At 52.9% G+C, this 20998-nt stretch overlaps 1 protein-coding gene across 4 annotated transcripts; it reads right to left on the bottom strand.

Annotated features, from left to right (window-relative positions):
• Window positions 1-3350: 3350 nt before the first annotated feature.
• On the bottom strand, window positions 3351-19891 carry Amotl2 (angiomotin like 2). 4 transcript variants are annotated; one of them, XM_076868144.1, is made up of 10 exons: window positions 19732-19891; window positions 16211-17003; window positions 13378-13693; window positions 12314-12458; window positions 11847-11939; window positions 8388-8683; window positions 7403-7710; window positions 6685-6902; window positions 6102-6278; window positions 3351-5210 (listed from the first exon to the last, which is right to left on the bottom strand). In XM_076868144.1, exons 2-10 carry the CDS (start codon window positions 16939-16941, stop codon window positions 5152-5154), a joined length of 2343 nt encoding a protein of 780 aa, XP_076724259.1. In that variant the 5' UTR covers window positions 16942-17003; window positions 19732-19891; the 3' UTR covers window positions 3351-5151. The 4 variants fall into 4 exon arrangements, with proteins under 4 accessions (XP_076724259.1, XP_076724263.1, XP_076724260.1 ...); XM_076868148.1 differs by lacking the exon at window positions 19732-19891 and adding an exon at window positions 19095-19153; XM_076868145.1 differs by lacking the exon at window positions 19732-19891 and adding an exon at window positions 19078-19151.
• Between the last annotated feature and the right edge of the window lie 1107 nt (window positions 19892-20998).

The raw sequence follows: 20998 nt of genomic DNA, 5'->3' as shown, positions 1-20998 counted from the left end.
TTGCCCCAAGGAGAAAAAACTGTAGTTTCATGGAGTTTCAGCACCAGGGCTTCCTGGGGAGAGATAAGGAAGAAGCCAACCACTGTGGACACCTCCCGATCTTCATTCCCTTGGGGAGACAGGATGCCCTGTGCCCAGATGCAGATGAAGTTCATGTGAAGCTAATGAAACTGCCAAGCTAATGAAGCTAGATTTTAGAGTGTTCTGTTGAACTGACTCTAGACCCATTTCTCCCCCCCAGTATTGGGGGTTAAAGCCAGGGGAGCTCTATTACTGAGCTACCACCCTCTGTCCTTGTTATTTATTTATTTTTTTATCTTGAGACTGGGTCTCCTTAAGTTGCTGAGGATCTTGCTTAGGTTGCTGAGGGTAGCCTCTAATGCAGGATCCTCCTGCCTCAGCCTCCCAGTTGCTGAGATTATAGGCACATGCTACTGTGCCTGACTTGGAACTAATTTCATATTCACCATTTTGCATACTTATTCTTTTTTTTTTTTTTTTTGGTACCAGGGATTGAACCCAGGGGTGCTTAACCACTGAGCCACATCCCCAGCCATTTTTATTTATATATTTTTAATTTTGATACAAGGTCTTGCTAAGCTGCTTATAGGGCCTCAGAAAGTTGCTGAGGCTGGTCTTGAATTTGTGATCCTCTTACTTCAGCCTCCCGAGTTGCTGAGATTACAGGCGCGTACCACCATATCTGGCTTGTACTCTTTTTCTCAAAGACCCCCTCATCTACCCCCAAGTGTAAGCTTCAGGCTTCACAGACCTGGATCCACCCCTGGTGATCCTCTTTGACTCTGGAAAACAGTCAGCAGACACTGGGCACTTTGGGGCTCAGGGTTCCTGGGCGTCCTTCCCAAGCCTCAACTAGAACCCCTGCCCTGGCACTGGGGACAGAGGGTAGTGGATTCCAACTCAGAGCACACAGTTTCCCCACTACAGCCCTGTGGAGATGCAGCCAAGCTGCCGGGCCCAGGGGGGTGGAAGGAGGCAGTGGTCAGCTACAGAAAGTTCAAAGTGTGGGGAAAAGTGCAGCCCGACAAGTGTGAACATACCAGATCAAATAACACTGCTAATGGCGTCCATATGGCGCACTGGTGGGCATTTGATGTTGACCCATGGTTGACCACTAGATCAAAGTGGTTGCCGTGACATACTATACCAGACTTGCACACATCAAAAGGGAGAATTTCATGGTATGTGATTTCTATCTTGTTTTTAAAAAGGACCCTGAGAGCTCAGTTGCTGTGGCACTCAGCACACATACTGGATTCAAGCGTGGAGTGTCCATGAACACGCTGCTTGTCGCTGGGGTTTCTGGTCTACCTCCTGGGGGCTCTGTTACACACTGCAAGAGCTGTTGGGGGAGAATGCATTCCAGCAAACTCCCCACTTGGGCTAGGAGACAAGACAGTGACACTGCATACAAGTTTCCTGTCCAGTGGGGTCCTTGGGGACAGTGAAGTGGCTTTAGTTATCTGGGGGTGATTGGGTCTTGATTGGCTGCCCCCATCTTGGCACATTTTTATCAAGCTCTCTAAGCCTGGCACATTCTTGAGCCAGAGGAAGAGTTAACAATTAACTTGGAGGTGAGAGAGGAGAGGCTGGGGCAGCCTCTCATGACTCCTGGGCTGTTCTCCTGTTCTGGGGCAGTGTACTGCCTGGCCCCCCCGCCCCCCGCCCGGTCACCTCCACCCCCAAGCTCTGTTGGTCTTGGCACTGGGTAGGGACAGAGCCTCTTCAAAGAGGAGCTTGGCCTCTAAGGGGCCCAGTAGAGCCACCCAGGCTCTGGCCAAGGCCCCACCCCTCCACAGATATCTAAACATCTGGAGCAAACACCTCTTTCCCCAGGGTCTGTTCAAATCCACCCCAGCCTGCTGCTCCATTGCTCTGTCCCTTCTGGAGTTTGACTGGGCTACATTTCAAAGTGCACCAATCAGCCCCCTTTCCAGGCTGATCAATCCAAACTGAATGAAGAGCTCCAGTGCCTGGTAAGGGCACTAGCCAGAAAGTGTGGTGCTCCTTGCACCTTCCTCTGGGATACGTGGCCAGACACATGTATGCACACACAGTATACATGCCTGAACATGTATAGGTACCTCGAGATGGATTTCATCATAACCCAAGGAACTAGGAAGGTGGCTCCTAGGAGACTAGATTCCACAAAAGGCACAAACTCTTCAAAAGCCACTGGCCAAAGGTACTGGGTTAGGACGGTGCTCTGGGCTTACTGCTCCGGGTCTGAGCTGTACCCCGCCACCGCCCAGGGCTTTTGGGGGGGGTGCATGTGGCAGATAGAGCTGAGTGGAAACCCCCTGCCATAGGACCTGCCATTTTGTTTTGGACACCGAATGTTAGCAGAGGACCAGTAGCAGTCAAATGCAGGAGCCAATCATTCAGGCTGCCTTTAGGCACAGCCTGCCTTTCAGGTGAGAAACCTATTTGCACAGCCAAAACCCCAGTCCAGGGCTTGGAGAGAGCAAGGCAGCCCTCCATGTTGCCCAGATGGCAGGAAGCAGGCTGGAGGGCTGGGTGATCCCCTCATTTGGTAGGGTCCATTGTCATCTGCAAAGTTCCTAGAAAAATTTTGGAGGTTCTGAATTCTTCCACTTGCTTAACTCCATTCCCATGGGCAGGAAGGCTGGCATAGGGACACCTCTAGGATAGCAGTTTGGTTACTCATCAACATGGCTACAAAGTCCCCATACCTGTCTGAGGATACCTCACCCATGGCCATGGGGTAACTGGTGCTGATACATGACCCAGAGCCTGTCTGGCTGCCTGATGGTCAGTTTTCTGTCAGCTACCATTGCCTGGTTACTTGGATGGGAAGGAAGGTAGGAGTGGGGTTAAGAATGGCAATTTTGGACACAGTGGAGTACTACTCCTACTATATACTATGGTCAAAGCTACCCAGGGAAGCTACCATCTGACACAGTTTCCTTTCCCTTCCAACATTTTTTTTTTTCTTTTTGTATGGAGGATTGGACTCCACAATCACTGAACCCCATCCTCAGTCCTTTTTTGTATTTTATTTAAATACAGGGTCTCAGTGAGTTGCTTAAGGCCTCGCTAAATTGCTGAGAATGGCTTTGATCTTTGATTCTCTGGTCTCAGCCTCCCGGGCTGCTGGGATTACAGGCCTGAGCCATTGTGCTCAGCCCCTCCCAACACTCTAAGAACTTCCTCTGGAAAAGTCAACCACATCCTCATTCCAACTCTTCTTAAAGCAACTTCACAGAATTCCTAGGACTTCTCTTGGGTTCTTGAAGAGATAGGACCCTGACATGGGTGGCCCTATAAAATCCTTACCCTGTTTCCTTCCCTCAGTTCAAACACATCACTCTTCATAAATTTTTTTATTAAAATACTGTTACACCCAGTGGAATGCAGCAGCAATCCTGGTACAGGGTGGCATAACAAAACAGCCATGTTTACATTTAAATATTTATGATAACTTAAACATACAGACACACATCACGGTCTTTGGCAGAAAATGTTCACAGCACAAAAAATACTTTAAAAGAAATACCAAATATTAATCCAAAATATATTAAGTTGTTTTTTTTTTCCTTTCATGATATTTTTGTTGTTGTTTTTTTTTTCCTCTTTTTCTTTTTTTGCTTTGTAAACAATGCACATGAACCAAATGTATTTTTCAGGGGTTGGGGAATTAAAAAAATATGCAATTGTCCAGCAAATGCAAATGTTTAAAAAGATAACTTGGGGAACATGGAAATGAAACAAACACGTACAGAACTAAAAAACAAAAGAAAGGAAAAAAAAAAAGACAAATATTCAAGAACTGAAAACAGTAAAGACAACTGCTAAAACCCACCAATCACTACTGAACTGAATTGGAGGACTTTTAAGACCAAAGTCAAAATCTCTGCGGCTGCAGGCTGCCATACGGGACGTTTCACTCTAGTTTCAAAGTATCTGGCCCTGCCTGGGGGCTGCGCATGGGTCACGTGAGGAGCCAGCCTCATGGGCGCCATTTTGTGATGGAGGCTCCATGTCAAGTCACATCTTGTAGCTCACCGACTAGTCTTCAACAGCACAGCATCCTCTCCCAATCCCTCCAGGTGGGAGCAGACAACAGTATGAGAACAAGATAACTCCAGCTTCCTCAGAGAACTGGTGCTGGGTAGGGCCACCTTCATCTACAAGTGGCATGGCAGTTGTCCATGTGTGGTGGCTCATTTCCTCTGGCTCAACTTATAATCAAACTGACAGGATGCCCCAGGGACAGGAGTTGTGGAGCCATTTCAACAGGTTGGTGGTGGGGATCCCACGGGCATTTGATACAGGGCTCCAGATGGAAGGACAGGCAGCCAATGCCCCATTGAAACAACCAGCATCAAAATCCATGGACCAAGAACTTGAGAAGGAATAATAATTGGGAAGCCAGTCAGAAGTTTTCAGGAACTGTGGCAGCAGGGACAGGGAAACACCACCCTTGAAGACAAATCGGAACCAGCATGCCTCGATTTTCTGTTCCACAAGAAAGGGAATTATTTACAAACTGGAAACTGTCTCCCAGGCCACTCAAATGGCCCCAACCCACTCTTAACTGAGGAGGGATGAGACTGTGGCTTCCACAGGACTCACATCCTCAACAGTCCCCCAAAGACTCAAGGTGCAGCGAACCCAAGATGACAGTGAAGAATTGGAGAGCAGACAAGGTTGGCTGGGACCCCACTTAGCCAAAGAACATGGCTGGCTTGATTCATGAACCAGCCCCACTGATGCCCATGGGCAGCTACCCTGGGCAATCAACCCCCCCAAACCAACACATCCCCTCTCCTTCCCTGCCTGAGTGCCAGGTGGCAGGTGGCAGGTCAGAGTGGGCTCAGTTCCTTTCTGGGCTCTTAGTTGCTACCCCATCTGCTAGCCCTGGGCAGCAGGCAGAGGGTGAATCCTTATTCTTCATGGGCAGGGAAGGAGTATGGACTAAGAAGCAGTCTTCTAGGGAGCTGGTCTCTCTCAACTCCCTTCTCCCCTACAGCACTCCTTCCTGAGCTCTCAGGACCAGATGGTCATTGGCTGGGGAAAGCAGGGAAGCAGCAGTTGAAGGAGCTGCTGGAATGGCCAAGGGCAGGGGAGGAGAGGGTGAGGTTGAGGGTCCTCAAGGCACCACCTCCTTCAGATCAGTATCTCCACCATGTCCGACAAATCCTGGACTCGGGATGTTGCTATGGAGTCTGGGGAGAGACAAGAACATAGGCACATGTTACCAGATTGCTCTTTTAAATTCCTGGTACTTTTTTTTTCCCCCTCCTTTTGCAACACTGGGGATCTAACCAGAGCCATATGTATGCTAGGCAAATACTACATCCCCAGCCCTTTTCTATTTTTAATTTTTGAGACAGGGTCTTGCAAAGTTGCTGAGGCTGGCTTTGAACTTGTGATCCTCCAGCCCCTCAGCCCATAACCAGGCCAACCTAGAACAACACTCTGCTGTTTCTCAGCTCTTGGCCCAGACCCCCAGCCTCCAATGGGGAAGTTGCCTTTGTTTCTAACTTTGAACTGGTTGAAGGGCTTGGAGGGAGTCATGGAGGGCCCTGCGGGAGGGAGGCTGCTGCATTCTTTTCATGCCTGTGGTTTTTTTGAGATCATGAGGCACAGGCAAATATGCAAAGGCTAATGTAGAAGGGGAGCCAAAAAGAAAAAAAAAAAAAGGCATGTTCTCAAGTTTCTCCTTCCTGGACTCTTTTTAAACAGTCTCCTAACTTGAGAGTGCCCTCAGGATAACTTGCCAGGCTTCATTATCTCAGCTATTTAGACTGGCAATGAAATATGTCAGGAAAACCATGAAGGAGGAGATAAAAGTGCTTTCTGTTCTGTTGCTTTCTTTCTGAATTTGAATCTGTCTCGATTCAGGGCTTCCGATCCCTCTACTCACATACCACCAGCCCCGGTGTTCACAATGAGGTGGGCCAGATGCCTCCTCACCTCTCACTATGAAGGGCTCCCCATGGAGGACAGGTAATGACCAGGAAGGGTCTGGAGAGAGGGCCTTGGTGTTCTACTTCATACCCAGTGCACCCTCAGCCCCACCCAGCCCAAAAGCCAAGGAGAAATGCGCAGCTCACCCAGAGAGGTTGCCTTCTGGCCACTGCTGCACCCTAGCAGGCCATCGGGCTCCGGTGCCAGGCAGGTAGAGGTGCTATCTGGCAGGCCATCCGTCTGGGTGCTCCCATCTCTGCTCCCATGTTTGGTATGGGCAGGGAGAGGAGCTGCAGCTGCTGTCTCCTCCAACGGTGCCCTGTCTGGTGGAAAGGCAGGAGATGGATGGTTACTACCTGGCTCATAAGAGGTAGCCTCTGTGAAAAAACACCCCAAGTGAACAGGACCTACGACACACTGGAGGCTGTACGGACTGCTCCTGATTTGCAATAACTTTGATAAGACTAAATGTGAATGGGAGTAACCATCAGGCTGGGTTGGCTACAGATAGTTTTGAAGGGTAAAGCCTTCCTTTGTAGAGTAAATCTAGAATTTCTGTGGTATCTGATTAGGAAGAGTGGAAGGGGTTTGTATAGAAGATGTATCTGCACAGAAAACTCTTATTATCCTGACTCCTTTCATCCTTGGTGCCGGGAGGAAAGGTCTGGTAATTTGTGTTGGAACCTGAGAAACCTCCATCTATCCCCACCCCCAAGAGCCTCCTCTTACCTATAGTCAGTTGGGTGGGGGCATCTGCTTGCCGCTCACTTGATGAAAGTCCTTGCCAGCCCTGGGTCCCTGCTGCTGCAGCCACAAATATAGATGGCACTGACTTGGCGGGTCGCAGGGAGCCCTGAGGGGCCTTGCCAGGGTCTTTCCTGGAACGCTGCTGAAGGACCTTTATCACTGCATCTTTCTCCAGGATCTGGGCATGGAGAACCTTTAACCTGAGGGGGGAAAGGCCAAGCACCCTCATCAGATCCACAGCCCCAGTGCCTCCCTCCCTACAGCCACGGGAGCGGGGGGGGGGGGGGGGGGACCCTCTCTTTTGCATCAGGGACCTGGTGTGAGGCTGCAGATGCCAGCACAGCTCTGCACTTTGACGCTCTAAGCCCAGGCTTGTGAGGCTCTGAGTGCTTCTCACATGGCAAAAGCATGTCATGGGGGCGGGGGGCGGCGGGGGTCTGGACTCACTGAAGGCAGCAATAATATGACCCTCTCTTGTCCTGAAGGGCAATGCCCCAGAGAAGGTGGAGAAGCTTAGAGCCTGGATGGTAGCTACCATCTCCAAGGCCAAGAACTTGGTCAAATATGGAGTCAGCTTAGAAATAGGAGGGCCCACTGAGCTGAGAGGGGACAGAGGCCTCTTTACCAGGGATCAAGGACAGGGCAGATTCGGCCACCCCACCCACAGCACAGGGCCCGAGCCTGGCCTGCCAGGTCGCACCTGCTTTCCATCTCCTGATGTCTGTGGCCACCTGCGAGCAGGCCCTCGTTGAAGCTACTGCTGGGCGAGGGCTGGGGGGAGTGTCGGATGAGAGTAGTGTCCCGCTGGGCAGCTGCGGTGGCAGCAGCGTCCATGGCAAACTGCCTCATGGCACGTTCCTCCAAATACTTCTGCTCCCACTTGGTCATGTCGGCCTCCAGCGCCAGGATCTGCTCCTCCTTCTCTCGCAGCTGTTCTGAGAGTCGCAGGGCACTGAGCTCTGGGGAACCACCACTGCTGCCACCACTACTGTGGGTGCCCGTCTGTCTCTGCGGAGAAAGATGCACTGCGGTCAAGGGTGGGAGTTGTGGTACAGTAGCTCCTCATCCTCACACAGATGCCTACTTGCTGCTTTGCCCAGAGAGGGGCAGCACAGATCCCCACATCCTACCCCTGAATCCTGTGGCCAAGAGCCATATAACTGATTCTCTAAAACTAGTAGGATCAGGGCGGCTATCAATAATCATACTGGCCAGATGTGGTGGCCCATGGGTGTAATCCCATCAGCTAGGGAGGCTGAGGCAGAAGGGTTATAATTCAAAGCCAGCCTCGGCCACTTAGTGAGACCCTAAGCAGCTTAGACCCTGTCTCAAAATAAAACATAAAAAATTTCCCCTAGCTAGGAACGGTGGCACAGGACGATAATCCCAACAGGTTGGGAGGCTGAGGCAGGAGGATCAGGATTTCAAAGCCAAACTCTTAGCAAGGTCCTAAGCAACTCAGTGAGACCCTGTCTCTAAATAAAATACAAACAAGGGCTCGGGATGGGGCTCAAAGGTGAACTACCCAAGTTCAATCCCCAGTACTAAAAAAAGAAGAGTCGCCCATGCTTGGACTCAGGCCAAGTAGCAGAGCCTCTGCTACTTGCGTGAGTGGCCTCTGGGTAAAGGGAGTACACGGATCAGACACCGGTGCGTTCCCAGGAGGCTGAGGCTTCCCGGCTCACCTGCTGTGCGCGCAGGGCCTTGAGTTCCTGCTCCAGGCGCGTCCGCAGACGTAGTTCCAACTGTTCCCGCTTCTCGCAGGCCGCTTGCAGCTGCCCAAGCGCCTGCTGCAGCCGCTCCACCTTCTCCACATAGGCTTGCTTCTTGCGTAGCTCCTCCTCAGCACGTGCTGCACGACCCTGAGCATTGCCCAGAGCCTGCTCCAGCAGCTCCGCACGCCGCCGCTGGTCCTCGATGGCACCGCGCAGCAGCGCCATCTCCCTCTCCAGCTTCTCTTGCTCCTGTTGCTGCTCGTAGCCTGCGGGGAGATAGAGGGGGCTTGGTCAGTGACGGCAACCACCCTGGCTGGCCCATTCTCTTGACAATCCCCAGGAGGTAGGTTCTGTGATGAACCCATTTCACAGGAGGAAACTGAGGCTCAGATGAAGTCAGGAGTAAATGACAGAGCCTGGCTCCAGGACCCCTGCAGGAGCAAATAGGCTATACTACCTTTCGACTGGGACAGCCCCAAACACTGCACCTGTGCCAGGTGCCATAATTCACAATTTCCCTTGAGCCTCATGGTAACTTGCGGACTGGTGGTAGGAACTGGGATGCCTATGATGTCCTTTTATAGGTGAGAAAATGAAGGCTCTGGGGGACGGTGACATCATTATCATTCAAGAGGGAGAATGAAGAAAGGGACAAGAGACCCACTATTTGCCACCCCATGAGTCAGGCACGCAAGCATCTCATTTCGCTAAATTCTCTGAGCAGGACAAGTTTCTCCCCCAACCTAGAGGGGGAGAAACAGAGGAGGGGGACCGGGGCTGCCAGATGGGAATCCAGGCTGGTCTGGCTCCAAAAGCCCAGGCTGGAGCGTGAGCATTTGCTCCTACAATGGGCTCCTACATCTCCTTCTGCAGATCCAAGTCTCTCCTGTTTAGTACCACATTTCCTCCCATGGGCCAAGGAACACAAACTCTTGCAGCACACTGCAAATGTCTCTGGTTGAAAGATTGGTGTCTGTGGTTCCAGCTATCCTGACTTTTAATGCTGACTGAAGCCTGGGCCAGATCAGAGTCCTCTAGCCAATGTTCTGGGCTTAAATCCACTTCTGTGCACCTGCTGCTTGGGAGTCTCAGGCTGGTCCCCAAGAAATGGGCTCTTCTTACTTTACTGAAGAGCAGGAGGTGGATGGGACCATGGGGCCTACCTAATAAGCCCAAAGGCACTATCTCTGGAATAATGAAATTTTCTGCTATCATGGAATTATTCTATATTGTGCTGTCCAAAGCAGTGACCACTAGGCCATATGTGGCTATCGAGCACTTGAAATGGAGCTAGTAAGATGGAGAAATAGAAGGTTTCATCTTAACTCATTTTAAATTTTAGACACGTGTGACTAAGGACTTGTCATATCAGACCCTCACTACCCCTGGCAAGCAGAAGGGAAGATCTATTGACTCAGGGCCCGCAGCAGGACAGGAAGGTGACAGAGTCAACCCAGGTCAGCTCCTGGTTCACTAAAGACTGGGCTCAGGCTGACTGGTCTCATTCTTTGGCTTAGAAAGAAAAAAACTGAAATTGAACTATCCATACTCTTAACACCCAGTGAATGGGGTGGGTGGTCAGGCATGGCGGACTGGGACAGTACCTCTTTCTGTTTGGGTCCACAGAGCCCTGTTACTTAGGGTTCACACAAGACCTGCCTTAGTTTGACTAGGAGGTAGAAGTCCATTCCACCTTACAGTCTGAGAACCTGTAAGAGCGAGAGGCATATGCCCAAGAAGCAGAGCTGGCAGGAGGGCAGGGCCTGATCAGAGGGGTCAGAGGGATAGAGCTGCCAGCTCTATGGCTTGCTTGTGGGTGAAAAGCCATTGGAAATGGCAATGGCCACATTTTTGTACTAGTACTGCCTGACTGCCAAAAAGGTCAACCCGAGCCATCTTCCCTGAGAACTCCGCTGGCCCTGCGGCCCTGGGAAATGCCTTTTGTGGGCCAAGAAAAGCTGCCTGTGCCCTTCAGCCCATCACAATCTTTAAGGTTCCTGATGGAGGTGGAAGGCTGGACCCTGGAGGCCAGCTCCTGGGCTTCCGTTCAGCCTGGCCAGGAGATATAGAAGTGCCTGCTAGGTACCCCCACCCCCCCTTTCCAGTCTCCTTTTTCTCCCTTTGTGATCGCCCTGCCTCCAAGGGCCATGCAGGGGGTGGGGGCAGCCAGGAGCGGAACAGCCCAGTGGCTCTGGAATGCCAGGCATCCAGGTCACCCGCTGCTGTGAGATTAATGGCTCCAGTGAGAAGCCAAGAACAGCCTGGCTCCCTAGCTCCCCAGGGAGCGGGAAACGCCTCCTGCCTGCCTCCTGGCCTGCCTCCCCCCACCCTCCTCCTTTACAGGCTTCCAGAAACTGGCCTTTCTTTGGCTGAGCCAGGCCCCAAAAGCCAAACCTCCATTCCCTACAGGGCACCCCTGATCTGCCTGGCCCTGCCATAGACACTCTCCCAAGGGCAACCTCCTCTTCCTCTTCTCTCTCCACTCCTCTCTAGAGAGAGGTAGCCACCGCCACCTCACTTTGCCTGCCTATCACTTTGCCTGCCTATAAGGGCAGGTGTAGCCTGGCCTGCCTCAAGCTCCCCAAACCCTTGATGCCTTCAGTGGCTTCTCCATGCACTTCCAGGGGAGCCATCTAATGGCTTCTTCACCTCTGGCTCTCTATTCCACCCCTGAGATCCCCAGAAGCACCCCCCCCAATTAGGCCTCCTGATCCAGGGATCTCCTCATCAGTCTCCTGAATCATGAACACTTCTGAATGTATGGGAATCTGTTCCTCGGTTAAGCTCACGGCTTCTCTCCGGACCTCCCATGCCAATTCCTGGGCCTGCTCCCACCCTCTGCTAAACACCTGACAGGTGCTTCGCCCAGTTCTGCTAATGAACAAATGAATGAATGAAGGGATGGATGGGGTAGTCAATGAATTCATCATTCAAGGATGCACAGCCCTCCTCCTTTACAGAGAAGCCTCCAGAACCCCTTTAGACTGTTGGCTGCCTTGCTATGGATGGCTCTCCACCATCCTCCCCAGCTTCTCATTCCCATCAAGCACTCCCAAACTGGGACTCCCTGAAAACCTCAGACTGTTCATTCTCCTTCATCCTACTGTGACCAGGGCAATCCTGTATCCCCTACTGCCCAATGCACCCGCAAATGCTGACCAGCACTGCAATGGTGGTCAGTATCACAGCTCAGCAAACCGCTACTTCCCTCTTGTCCTTCCCACTAAACAGAGAACCAGATCTTATTCTTCTATGGAAGCCACCCTCCCTCCCATTCGTTTAGCATTGGGCATACAGTAGTTATTTAATAAACTTGTGCCCAAAGTACTGCTTTGCAAGGGAAAGGACCAACCCTCTCTCTCCATCCAAGAGATCAGGGGTGCTATTGCCTGCATATTGGTTAGGCTTCTTAGGGAGACCACTACTTACTCTGAGCAAGCAGCTTGGCCACCATGTCCTGACTGCCAGCTTGGGCCTCCTGTGTCTTGCTCGCCAGGCGACGGTTTGCAGACTCCAGTCTCTCTGTTTTAAGCGAAGGAAAGATGTTTCGGTGTTAGGTGATGCTGCCTGCTTTGGGTTTTCCCTGGGGTTCTTTTCTCTGTGACGCTGCGTCTTCTGGGCTGGGAATGGGCTCATAAGGACCTGCTATAGCTCACTGTTCACAGTTCCATCTCAGCTCAGGTCCCAATAAGAAGGGAGCACCCTCTCAGAGGTCATGATCTGGACCATATGGTGAGAACTCCATAAGGAATTCCAAAACCCAGAACACAGAGACAAGAATCTCTCCATAAGGGTGGCTCCCCAAGAGTCTCAGCCTGGCACTTAGGTTTGCAGAGAACAGAGATTATGAAGACTCCCCTGGCACAGAGGGCCCAAAGACTCTCCCCAGCCCTCACCTCTAAGATCACGGTTGAAATCCTGCAGCCGCCTCATTTCACTGTCCATCTTGTTCCTCATGGTCTTCTCCAGGGCCTCACGCTTGGAAGAGGCCCTTGTTAGACTCTCATGAGCCTCTGAGAGCTGCTGGATCTCACTCTCCAGCTGCAAGGGACAGACAGCAAGCTGAAGGAAGGGGAAGGACCCCAGAAGCCATCCCAGGCTGGAGATTGACAGCACTTTCCATTAGAAAAGGGGAGAGAGGGCAAAGAACAGGAGCTCCAGATGGCTCCAGTGGGTTGGTCAGAAGCCTGCATCCTCCCGAGGTGGACCAGATTACTGGGACCACAGTAGGGTCCCATCTGCTGCCCCAAGGACCAGAGGTTGAATGAACCCAGCTTTTCTGTGCCCATCATTCAGTAAGAAGCATTTTTCTGAGCAAAGGGTCAGGAGCGGGCATGTTCTGGGTGGACCAACAGGACACCAAAGGACAGTCATGGGAGCCTGGGGCTATCCGTTAAAACCAAACTTTGGTGCACAGTGGTAAACTCTTTCCACTAAAGACCAGAGCCTGAGCTGCCTCTGTCTGGAAGATCTGCCCCTGAAGTGGCCCCATTCAAGCCAAAGGCTAGCCTAGGCCCGGCTGCCCCTCCCACTTGGCTGCCACAGGTCCCGCACGTGTTCCTAGCTGGCTTGCCATGCCAACAAGTAGCTTTTTTTTCCCCAAGAGGAGGGGTTTTCTCTTTGGCCTAGAACAGACTGGCTGTTGTGTGGGGGACACAAAGGGCTCTCTGTGGGAGGTGTCTGCGGGAGGGGTGTGTGCAGGGCAAGGGTGCAGGGGGCTGGTGAATGAGCTCTTTCTAACTGCCACTGGCCAGCAACTGCTCATGCTCCAGGCCTGTAGGCCTCTCGGCTGTTGCCCAGCTGTCTGGAGTCAGCTTGGGAGGGTGCATGAGGAGTGAAAGGGGGTGGGGGAATGGAAGGGTAGAGAGAAATCCAACCAGACCCAGGCTTTCAGGATCCCATCTCCCTTTGCACTGCCCACTCCCCAGCCAGACCCCCAGGGTCCCTGGCAGGGGCCTACCTTCTCAATGCGGCCTGCCTTCTCTGCTGAGCTCTCCAGCTCCCTCTGCAGCCTCTCGTTATCCCTCTGTAACCTGGCATTTTCCCTCAGCACGGCCTCCATCTGGGCAAGGTGGGCACTGCCCGAGGTGGCTGACGAGGCTTGGGCACTCGCTGGTCCTCCCACCCCAGGTGGATTGGCGGAGCCCAAGGGTCCATGACCAAGGGCGGCTGGATGAGGGGGTGGGGGCGGGGAGTGCTCCTGGGGCTGCTGCAGATACTGGTACTGCTGTTGCTGCTGCTGGAGGAACACGGGAGGTACCTGGGCCTGCAGGATCCTGGGGAAACAGAAGAGATGATGCTCAGAGACTACACCTATATTAATAAGTGACCAATATGACTGCTGATTGTTACACAGCCTCCCAGTGTTAGCCAGAAACCAGTGGGGAAGGCTTTTTCCAAATGGTGTCTGCCTGAACTCTCAAGAGCCAAAGAAGAGGGCTGGAGGGATTAATGCAGGATGGTGCTTTGTGTCCTGCCTCACCTGAGGTCAGGGCTTTGGGGATCAGCCTAAGCAATCCTGGGCCTCCTAAGCAACCAGTGCTTAAGTGAGGCACCATTAAAAAATGCAGCCTAGATCCTCCTAATCTATACAAGGTTCTTTTGAGGTCTGGAGGCCACCATACGTAGCCTTTCAGACCCTGGGGCCACTTGGTGGTGGGTCCCAGCAGCTACTCTGTGTTTGTAATAAGCTGCCCCTTTCAGGACTGCCAAAGCAGCACATTCAAGTTTTCTATTTCAGGGCCTGTAATACCACCCCCGCAAACACTGAAAACATTTTTAGAAGACTCCAGTTAATGATTAGACAAGACAGATTGCAGGATAAGAGTCTGATGAATAGATGTTCAAATCACAGCTCCTGCCATTTGACCCTTGGCAAGTGCCTCTACCCCATGGCATTGCCATTCCTCTGCTAATCACCAAGGTCTCCAGGCCCACAGGTAAGGCCTAGTAGAGTACTGGTACTCCCATAATGGGGGGCGTTCATTCCCACCTCTCCTAACGGGGACTCAGCTTCTCAATTTAAAGATTGAGGGGCCATCTCTGGACTAGTATGGTGGGTGAGTTCAGGGGACAATGCTCCACTGGCCCCTGGCACTGGTGTAACATCAACCTCAGGGCTGCATGTTGAGGGGAGGAACCAAAAGCCAGAGAGTCTTTCTAGAGCTTTAGGACTTCCACTGTCACAACTACTTCAGTTTCACAAAGATTTTTCCAAATTCCAGAAGCCCTGAAATCTATTCCAGGTCCATCTCCTCAACCCTCATGCCCAGCCCTCCAGCCTGTGACTCCTCCCTAGGCTAAAATCCCTGACCCAGCTCCCAAAATAGTCTTCATCTGATCAGCTACAAAAGAGAGGGCAGTGGGCATGTTTCTCTTACTACATAAAGTGGGGCTTTCAGTGAGAACTGGAAGGTCTCCACTGTGAAGTCCAAACTCTCTCTGCTACATGTGGCTAGTTCTCAAGGTGGCTTCAGAGCTTGCTGCCCTCTGCACCAGGCAGGGTAGACACATTCTTTGGAGATGACTTAGCTCCAAGAAAGAATAGCCTTCACACTTGCATTCCCTGCCCCTGGTCCCCCCCTCCCCACCCCATGTCTTTTTGTTCTCCTGCAAATAGTCAATTTCCTTGCCCAGAGATATTATCTTTTCCTGACAGGGGTTCAATAGGGCTGGTCCAAAAGAAGAAACTTGGACTCAGCTTCCGATACTCTTCCTGATCGGTCCTGAGAAGGGAGATAAGGTGGGAGTCTGGATGGGGTGGACGCTGGAGAGAAACCAAGAGACTCCATCCTCTGGTTCCTCCATACCAGCAACATCACGTCACTCATTTCTCGAGAGCAAGGAAAGGCATCTTTCCCAGGAAAGGCCAAATGGTGGGAAAGGGGGTGACTAAATGAAGACTCAGCAAGAATGAAGAGAACCAGACTTTGACCTTCAGCCACCGGGAGGAAGAAAGTTACTAATCCATGGGGCATCTCTGGTGGGGGTTCCTGGACCCTTCTGGGTAGAGATGCAAGAGTGATGGCTGGCTTCTCAGGACCAGGTGAGATGACCATGGAAGAGCCTTCTACCTAAAACCTGTATTTCTGCAATCATCTGGCTTCCTGCCTCCACTCTCCACACAGCCATTTATCACCCATGTATGTGCCTTTTTAAGATAAATCACATCCTCTAATGGTTTCTCTTAACACTCAAATGAAGAGCAGAGATAGGACAGATGACAGCTGACAAGGTGGCCACCTGGTTCTTATAATCTCACTAGGAGCCCCTCCCAATAATCATAGCAAGCATGTTTTTAAAACACCTTCTAGGGGCTGGGGATATAGCTCAGTTGGTACATCGCTTGCCTTGCATGCACAAGGCCCTGGGTTCTATTCCCGAGCACTACCAAAAATATGTATATAAAACACCTTCATGGGAGGTTTCACCTTTCTGCTTAACTTGGGGAGAGTTCAGCAATGATTGCCATTCTCTGTCTGGGAAATTCTGAAATCTCACCTTTAACTTCTGCTACAATTCAAATCCTCTGGGAACCCTACATACTTGAAGGTTACAGCTAAGCAGGTGTCTACCCCTGAGTCTAGGCAAATGCTCCTCTGAACTTCTTATGTGAGCTTGGCTAGGCTAAGTTCCCTTTTCCTTCAGCCACTGTCTCTCCCTTCTCAAGAAGGAGGGATTAGATCAGGAGCTGGGGTGGGTGGGGAAGCTCAGACCCAAGGTGAGACTCTCCAGCCTTGGAGAGTACCCTGGAAGAATGCCAAGATTTGAAAGAGCATGATGGGGGTTGTTACCTGACTTCCGCATGCTGAAAATGCGGGCTGTTGCGGGCGCGATACCTCGGGTCAGTGACAGCAGTGGTCTCGTGGGCCAGTACAACATGTGGGTACTGAGGTGGGGGCCCACGGGGCTCTGGGCCCTCAGCAGGGGAGCCCCTGGGTGGGGGACCCTGCTGGCTGCGGGCCAGCTGTGGGAAGCTGTGGGAGGAGCTCATGTGGCTGGGGGCCCGGGCTCCGTTTCTCTCCAGGGACAGCTGCAGGAGCCTTTCACTCAGGGAGCGCACGTGCCCATGCCGCAGCTCCCGCAGAGCTTCATCCTGCCGCCGGGTGCCTCCTGGGGCCCCGCGAGGATCCGGAGCCCCGCGAGGATCCCGGTCCCCGACCTGCGGCCGAGACCCAGCCTGCTGGGCGGCATAGTACTGAGAGTGGGCTTTGGCCTCCTCATAGGTGGGCAGCTCTTCGCCCTTGCTGGGCTGTGAGCACAGCCGGTAGAAGGTGTTCTCTGCCAGGTGGGTCTCACCACCCTGGTGCTCCTGGCCCTGGGGCTCTTGCCTAGTGGCCTGCTGGAGCCCCTGATTGTCCTCAGGTGCCAAGATCTCCAGGGAGCCCCCAGCTGCGGCCCCACCCCGCAGGGCCTGCTGTTGGATGGCCAGCAGCGTGCGTGTCTCCGCCAGGTTGCCGTAGCGCAGCTGCTCCTGGATGAGGCGGTGCAGGACTGTCCCTGAGGAATCTTCCAGCGTCCTCATGTTTCTTTGGCTTGCACACACCTGCCTAGACAATGGCCAGCAGGCACCTGGCCCCAGAGCACCTGGCAAGAGAGACAGAAGAGCATTCAGTGGGAGCAGGTGAGAAAGGGGAGGGCTTTTCATTATAGCAGGTTGAAAGCACAATGGTAAAGAACAAGGCTGGGATGGGAAGGTTTCATGCAAGCTTAGGTCCAAGTGCTAACGCTGCCTCCTATGGATTAAAGCAAGTCACTTAACCCCTGAGCCTCAGTTTCTTCCTTTAAAAGGGGGGGGGGGGCTGGGGCTGGGGATGTGGCTCAGCGGTATAGTGCTCCCCAGCATGTGCAAGGTTCAATTCTCAGCATCACACTTAAATAAATAAAATAAAGGTATTGGGTCCAACAACAACTAAAAATTATTTGAAAAAGCAAATACTGCTTGCTCAGGGAGTTGAGAATGAATAGAGGCACTGACTACTGAGCTTCCAGAACACTGTAAATCCTTGGCAAGGTCATCATTGTAATGATATTCATGAAGACCTACTAAGCCTAGAGAATACAACAGAAACCCACAGGGTAATCTAGCAGGAACCTCAGCTCCTGCAGTCAGGGGCCAGTCAAACATTCTGAAGGACAACTCCAGAGGGATCCAACCACTGAGCTGTCCAGGCTAGGAATAAACAAGGGCCCTAGTTTTTGACACATGATTAAAAAAAAAAAAAAAATCCACATAGCTCAGTAGAAGCCTTAGGCAAACAGCCACCAGGACCCTCTAAGCCCAGCTTTGTCACAATCTACTATACTCTATCCTCCCCCAGCCATCTTCCCTCTGCCCACACTGTTCCTGAATCAGAGAGCTCCTAGGATAGACTCTAGGCTCTACTTCATCAAGGGCTGCTGATAAAATTAATCTTGGACTCTTTGTCACAGAAGACCTTGGCTGTCTGTTGGTAGTTCTACAAGGTAGGAAGAGGTATAACCCCCATCTAGACCAGAGAATAAGGGATGGGGGTGGGGGAGGCTACAGAACAATAGGACAAGGGTTTGGTGAGATAAAGCCAAAAGGTGCTACCCAGCAAGGTTAGCAGATTGGTCACCTGCTCACAGTTACTGCAAGGGAGTCAGGGTTAAGAAAGAATGGCATGGTGTCTTTGATCCCCCCCCCCCAATTTGCTCCTTGGAAAAGCCCCCATTGGTCCTCTAGGGACATAGGGGATGATCACTCAATATCTTTGTTGACATCAGTAAAAGATTACTTGGGCCAATTGGAGAGGGAGAGGGGAAGCTCTTTGTTACAGCGACCTGGGGCTGGAGACTGAGCCCAAAATCTAGGGAGATCATATCCAAGGAAGGTGTTCCCTTCTAAGCCTGGGCTCCTTCCTAGTGGCTCATAGCCTGGAAGGCTGCCTGCCTCCCTCACCCAGCTTCCTTTCCACAGACTCCTCCAACACAAACCTCTAAACTGGGATTCAGAGAAAACCAAACAAACTGCACTGCCACAGGTACTGTGGAAGGGCGACCTGGGAATGTAGCCTCTCCTCCCTCACAAAACTAGCTCCAGTGCCTTGTCGGTTTGGGCTTGGCAGAACAGCCATTCCCAATTCACTCCCCCACTCTCAGGATTCCAGCTGCCCAGAGCTGGTAGTGGGAGACCAGCCTGGAGGACACCTAGGTACCCATGCTTCCTGGCACCCAACCCTCCTCCCCGGATGTTTAAGACTACAGAGAGTTACCAGAGGCAAAACAAGCCAACAGGAGTCAGTTCACATGGAGTTTCGCCTGTGAGGCATTTCCTAAGTTAATCACTATCTGAGCTGCCTCCTGCTGAGAAGGATCGGGGAGCGGCAAGAAGGAATGCAGAACCTTCCCCACAGATTCCAGGCGCGCCAACAATGCCTGGACTAGACGCAAGGAAAATCTCCCGAGGCCTCTTTTCGCCAATTTGTCTCGGAGATGCACAACCTTTCAGATACCCAAAAGCTCAACCGTTATTAAAACCTGCTTCCCTTACCCGAACCTTGCACCCCTGAGGTGCTAGAGCGCTGCCTCCTTTGAAAGCAAGCACGCGTCTGCAAGCTTTTGCCTGGCTCCACTCTCGCCAAAGGAACCAAAGCCAGTCTCTAAATCAGATCGCACCCGACCAGGGCTCCCAACCTACCCCGACCCTAGGCGCACCACAAGCACCGGTAGCCGCCCCAAGAGCCTAGGGCGAGCGGGCGAGGGCAGTCCGCAGCCAGGAGAGGTCTTTAAGCGTCGCGGGTCCGCCTCCCTTCCTCCCTCCCCAGCCCTCTTTGTTTTCCAAATACTCCAGCGCTGACGTCACCGGGCTGGACAGCAGACTGCATTCTTTCTAAGTGAGAGCCAGTTCGTGGCTCCAAAGAGGATTTTCCAAGGAAGACAAAGAGGAATTCTTGGACTAGCTGAGGGCAGACACCTGTACCCCCTCACCTAACCAAATCGGCTGCCAAGGCCCTGCAACCTTGATTTCCAAGGACCGTGATTTGCAAGAGGACCTTGCAACCTCTTCCCGCGCCCCCCCCCCTCACTGGACCCCCCAACCAAAATACCGAACCCGCGCTCCCCAGAGTCTGCCGCCTTTTCCAGGCTCCAGGGATCCATGCACCTTCAAGAGACCTCCCACCCGCCCAAAGCGCACGGCGCAGCGCTCTCCAGGTGTACTTGGGCTTTGCGGCTGCCTCGAAAGAGCGCCCAGAGGACGCCGGGTCCCGGAAAAGGCCGGGCTGCACCCGGACTCACGGCTCGATCGGCCGGCCCCACGCAGTCCCTGGAAGCACCCAGCGGCCTTCCTTACCGCTGAGACCCGCTGGTGCCCGCCGCGGTCAGAACAGACGTCCCAGCCCGACTGCGCTCAGCTCCACAGCGGAGGTGCGCACTCGTCGGTGGCGCCGACGCTCTGTGCCGGTCGGGCTCCAGCGCGCAGCCCCAGGGTCGGCCCGCGCTGGAGGCGGCTGCTATGCCAGGAATGTGAGAGTTTCAGGTTCCCCCTCGGGATCAAAGCGAACCACAAATAACCTCTCAGCGCGCCGCCCTCCTCCGCCCTCCGCCTCCTCCCGCTCCCCCGCCCGGCCCCCGCCTTCCTCCCGGGAGGCGGCGCTGCGGGCTGGGCGCAGGGCTGGCCGCTGAGCTCCGCTCCCCCGCCGCCCGGGCCCCCGCCGCAGCGATCAGCCCTCTCCCCCCTGCTCCGCCTTCTGAGCTGCTGGGGACGATTTAATCCAACTCGGCCCATCACGCCCCCACTTCTTCCCCGCCTTGCTCAGCCGTCATCCCTAAAGCCTTCGACTGGAAGCCACGCTGGGATGTGCACCCCGAATCCCGGGGATGCTGAGGGAGGGGTGCTCCGAGCGTTGTTTTTTGGGGGTGAGGCTACAAAGACGTCCACATCCAGTCCATTTGGACCGTACCGGGGCCAAGAGATGATTCTGTTTCCAGTGGCAGCCTCTCCCCTCACCCCCTCTGTTTTCACCCCCAGCGGCAACCTTTGAATTGCACTTTTATTGTTTACAAACACTTCGCCAGGTCTTAAGACCAGTCTCCCCAGGAAGTGTGAATCTGGGTTGAGAAATCCGGTGAATCCGAGACACCTACCCAAATGAATCACCCTCTGTTGAGCATTCTGTCCAACTCTTCTAAGGTAGTAATCGGCGCCCCCCTTTAAGCATGCCGCCACCGGCTTTTCACTGTCATCATTCTGCCCTCCCATGTCACCATGCAAGTTTATCATTCCTGTCGTACATGAGGAAACCAAGGCCCAGAGAGGTTAAACATCTTACCTAGGGTCCCACAGAGAGTCATTGATGAAGCCATCTCCCTTCTTTGCCCACCTGAATCAGAATTCACTAGATGAAGAGGGCAAGCCCTGAGACTTCTCCTCTCTCCACCTGCCCTCTCCCTGTTCCAGTCTCTTCTCTCTTCTTTCTCCTCTTTCCACACCCCTGCTGGCCAGGGACTCTCCCTCGTGCCTACTTCTTTGACTCCTGCTCTTTTTCATCTACATGGAAACTTCTTTGCCCCCAGCCCCTATATAGCCACCAGGCTGTGAGGTGGAGAACATCTTCCCA

The sequence above is a fragment of the Callospermophilus lateralis genome, chromosome 10 (assembly GCF_048772815.1).
Source record: "Callospermophilus lateralis isolate mCalLat2 chromosome 10, mCalLat2.hap1, whole genome shotgun sequence".
Lineage (NCBI taxonomy): Eukaryota > Metazoa > Chordata > Mammalia > Rodentia > Sciuridae > Callospermophilus > Callospermophilus lateralis.
The sequence above is the reverse complement of the archived record's forward strand: the minus strand, read 5'-3'. Positions and strand labels throughout refer to the sequence as shown.